The 4,673-nt window shown below is 47.1% G+C and overlaps 1 protein-coding gene across 1 annotated transcript in view; it reads right to left on the bottom strand.

The window, feature by feature from the left end:
- Window positions 1-331: 331 nt before the first annotated feature.
- pou2f2a (POU class 2 homeobox 2a) overlaps window positions 332-4,673 on the bottom strand; it is a 10,927-nt gene continuing 6,585 nt past the window's right edge. Inside the window, exons 12-16 of the mRNA XM_062410247.1 lie at window positions 4,571-4,673; window positions 4,440-4,488; window positions 3,585-3,732; window positions 2,625-2,698; window positions 332-693 (exon numbers count right to left, since the gene is read on the bottom strand). The exon at window positions 4,571-4,673 is cut by the window's right edge and continues 95 nt beyond it. Of these exons, the coding sequence (XP_062266231.1) occupies window positions 332-693; window positions 2,625-2,698; window positions 3,585-3,732; window positions 4,440-4,488; window positions 4,571-4,673 (736 nt within the window). The remainder of the gene's footprint in view (window positions 694-2,624; window positions 2,699-3,584; window positions 3,733-4,439; window positions 4,489-4,570) is intronic.

The following is a 4,673-nucleotide window of genomic DNA, read 5'->3' as shown; positions in this document are numbered from 1 at the left end:
GCATCCCCCCGATGCAAAAACACTACTCAGTGCCACGTCTCCAGCTGTGGATCATTATTTGGTTTCAGATCTCTCCCCTCCATTCTGCAGTTCTCTCTATCCTCCCCGTCCTCTCTCTCTCTTTGCCCCCCCCCTCCTCACTGGTATATTTTTGGCTTCTGAGGACGTCTGAGGAGACACAGAGAGACGAGGGCACAGGTGGATCAGACAGAGAGATGGCTTTGGTTGAAAGGCGAGGTTGTAAATTTGGATTTTTTTTAAAGCTCCTTTAACGCCATCTTCCCTCCTCCTCGTCCTCCTCTGATAGGACACGTCGGCGGTCAGTCAGGGATCACTCGGCCATGGCCCCTCCCATGGGCGGCGGCGAGGCCTCGCTGAAGGAACAGAAAGAGGCGGGGCTGGAACACGGGGAGGCGGACTCCTCGTGACAGGAGGTGGGGCTCATGAGGTCGCTGGCGCCGGTGGGCGGGGACAGGGAGAAGGAGGTCCTCGGGACGCCCATGCCGCTGCTGCTGACCAGTCCCATGGCCGGCGTGGAGGACGTCCCCATGGAGCCGGTCACCATCGGGAGGAGGGTGGGGCGGTTGAGGAAGAGGGACGAGCGGACTGTGGCCCCGTGTCCGCCCAGAAGCAAGTGACCTGCCCCCCCGTCGAGGCTGGACATGGACAGCTGACCACTGCTCGCTGCCAGGGCTGAGGAAGGAGGAGGAGGGGGATGGAGAGAGGAGGAGGAAGATTGAGAGAGAGAAAAGACAAGGTCGAGAGGAAACGAGGAGGAGACGAAAAAAGAGGATGTGAAAAAGTGACACAGGGCAAGATGGAGAGCGAGAAAAGAAAGAGGGGGATAAAAATAGAGAGAGGACAAAAAAGTAATGAGGACAAAGTGACAAAGTGATGAAGAGAGCGAAGAAAGAGGAAAAAGGAAGAGCAGGGACAAACATGGAGGATGTGGAGGACAGAGAGGGGACGCGGTGAAAGGACAATGTGAGGAAAGAGGTGGAGCGAGTGATAAATGGAGGCAGAGGAGGACGAAGAGAGGAGGGGGAGTAAAAGAACAAAGAGTGGAGGTGAAAAGAGAGAAAGAGAAGAAGTAGAGAGAAGTCAGTGCACACGTCAATAACAGGAGGAACATTTCAAACATGGAGGATGAAGACGATGAAGATGATAATAAAACTAATCATACAAAATGTGATGAAGTCTTATGTGATATGAGTGAAAATGAAGAAATGTTCTTTATCCATCTATCTATCTATCTATCTATCTATCTATCTATCTATCTATCTTTCCATCTATCTATCTATCTATCTATCTATCTATCTATCTATCTATCTATCTATCTATCTATCTATCTATCTATCTATCTATCTATCTTTCTATCTATCTATCTATCTATCTATCTATCTATCTATCTATCTATCGACCTATCTATCTATCTATCTATCTATCTATCTATCTATCTATCTATCTATCTATCTATCTATCTATCTATCTATCTATCTATCTATCTTTCTATCTATCTATCTATCTGTCTATCTATCTATCTATTTATCTATCTATCTATCTATATTCTCCCTTTAACCATTGAGTGTATAGAAAAGATGGTGATACACAACGTTTAAAGTTGAAAACGTTTAAAACAACAAATATATTATATTAAATAATATAAATTATGAGTCATATTATCAGTTTCTCATCAGAACAGCTGCTCATTGAGTTTCTGACGACTCATCATTCCAGATCCAGACTCAGATCTGTGTGTGTCTGCCGCTGACTTCTGGATTCCAGTGGAACACAAACACCTTTGTCCATCACAGCAGCCTGTGTGTAACCAGTGTGTGGCCCCGGAGGGAATCACAGCACAAATCCTTTTCTCCTCTCTCTCTCTCTCTTTTCACAGAGCCTCCTCTTTCTCTTCCTCCTCCTCACTATAGCTCTATCAGTGCCGCCGCTGCCAGAGCTGCACTTTCTGTAACACACTGTGTCCTCCTCATCAGCACATGGCCGGAGGAGGCCGGCTCGGGGGGGAGCGGGGGGGAAGTGGGAAGCGAGGCTCTGAATCGGAGCTATAGGGAGATGGAGCACATGACGGATTCAAAGCTGAGCTTATTAGTGATGCTTAATTGATTCGGCAGCAGATCGTGCGGTTCAATGGGGGAATTCTGAGTGGAAAGCCGCTCTTTGGCCAACAGGCCTGGGATCAGTGGGAGGAGGGAGGATTGTGCCTGTTCAACTGTTTACTGTAAGCTGACCTGGCCTCCTAATCTCCGCCTTCAGGGGCTCTTGTCACCTTGTGATAATAGCAGGCCATTGTGCGAGAGTCGAATTGAATCTTTCATCACACTGAGTGATTCAAAAAGTTTGGGCCGAGGAGGAGGAGGAGGAGGAGGAGGAGGAGGAGGAAGAGGAGGAGGAGGAGGAGGAAGAGTGGAAGCCAGGCTCGCTGTCGTCTCCGGCTTTGCACGGAAATTCATTCTGGTGAGAATGGATGAAGGGTGAAATGGGAAGTGGTCTTCAGAAATACAGACTCATGAGGACCGGAGGGGACTGCACACACACACACACACACATGCACCAACACGTACGTGCACACAAACACACACACACACAGACACACACACACACACCTTGCATTGTGGCCAGGGGATTGCTGCCCATGAGGGCCTGGTTCATCGCTGTGCTTACTCCCATCATTGTGTTCCTGAAATGTGGATGGATCGCAAATTCACACACACAAACACACACACAGACACACACGAGAACAATCACACATGAAGAGAAACAGATTCGTTGATACAAACATATTCATCAGACCTGAAGGCGTTCGTCTGGTTGTGTTCAGCACCTGATCTTCTCTATCTGGGTCAAAGCTGCAGATGTTTCAAGAAGTCGCTTTTTGTGTGTCAACACTCAGACTTGCAGTTAAACTGGTGCAGGACCAGTTTGACAACCAGCTGCATACAGAACATTCCAATCTGAGGCTACATCAGGATAACAACACAACTCTAAACCAAACCAAACGTGACAGTGAACAACAGGGTTTCAGCAGGTTTCAACTACACAAATCTATTATTAACTTAAATAAATTGAAAAAGGTCAAGTATCAGAGTCCCAGAGATATTTACACAACCCCAGAGTTGAAGGAAAGTTGATCAGAGTCATGCTGCTGTTTGTTGGTGGTTTTATTACAGATTGTTAATGTCTGTATGATTGAGAAAGAACTACAACACAAACTACTACACATTACAAACTGCAAAACACAAACTACACATTAGAAACTACACATCCCAGTAAAGCAGTCTTAAATGGAATTTAACATATTCTCCCCTAAATGTATTTAAGCCCTGGTGCATAATAATATAATGTATGTAATTTTTTAGATTTTAAAAACCTTTGCTAAGGTTTTTTAGTCTTTTTGTTTTTCCATTTGCTTGGTTTATAGTTTTAAACTTAAAAAATATATCAAGGAAAGTGATTTATTAGTTTTTCACAAATATTCCTCTGATCTAATTTATGCATTTTATTCCAACCTGGAAGTAAACTGCTCTGAATTATGTCTTTTTATGAATTTTTTTTTTTAAACTCACCCGGTGTGAAGCCCGTGGGCGCCGAGGCCGGGAGGGGCGGGGCTGGCTGTGCTATGAGGGGGTGGAGTCACAGAAGAAGAGGTGGAGCCGACGGCAGCCGAGCTGACGGGCGTCATGGGGCAGGACGCTGAAGGTGACAGGCTGGCAGCTGAGGGGGGGGGGGGAGAAGACAGATAAATTACTTCACTGGGGCTACTGGTAACCAGTCAGAAACACTGGTCATGTGCGTGCTGGCGTCAACAGGAAGTAGATTGTTTGCTTATTTAAAGAAAATACAACAAACTACAAACAAAATCCTAAGAACACAACACATTCCATCGTGGAGTTTTAAAACTAAAACCGATAGTGTTTCCAAAAGTCTCCGATTCAGTTTGTCGATGTTAAACGTAGCAGCCGCGATGAGTTTCATTGCTCGTCAACAGTTTGGTTCTTCGGCTTCTTCTTCTGACTCCGCTCAGCGAGAGGAGTTCTTCTCGCCTCGGCTCAACGGGCCAATAAATTCTCCAGCTGTGTTTGTTGCCTGTCAGGTCGTCTGTCATCCGGGCGAACCCTGGGAAAGCTCGCCCGGCAGCCGAGCTCTATAAATCACGAGGACTCTCCACGACTCAGGCAGGTAAACAACTCCAGATGGGACCAGTGCTTCCATGTTGTTGTTGTCGTTGTTTTTCATTTCACTCCTCCTCTCGCAGAAAGGGATTATTCTCTGACCACAACAGGAACATCGACCCTCTCCCAAATAAAGACAGGACCAGTTCAATCTGCCTGTGACTGACCTCCGGGCTCCGAACAACACAAGCGCTCTCAGCTTTAATAATTCATGGACGGGACTCGACAGCAGCAGTGAACACATCTCACCTGTTGTGCTGAGGCTGGTGGTGACCTGGGACAGACCCGGACTCGTGATCTGCCGAGAGGGGGGGGCAAAGAAATTAGGAAACAAATATCAGAAATAACTGAGGGGTGGATTTGGTGGCGGCGGACTGTACCATGTGCGGGCTGTAGCAGGAGGCTTTGTGCGTCATGATGGGAGAGGTCTGGCTGGGCAGTGGGGGGGTGGTGCTGCTGGAGGGGTTGATGCGTTTCTCCTTC

This window comes from Platichthys flesus, chromosome 17 (assembly GCF_949316205.1).
Source record: "Platichthys flesus chromosome 17, fPlaFle2.1, whole genome shotgun sequence".
NCBI lineage: Eukaryota > Metazoa > Chordata > Actinopteri > Pleuronectiformes > Pleuronectidae > Platichthys > Platichthys flesus.
This window is presented reverse-complemented; position numbering and strand designations above follow the sequence as displayed.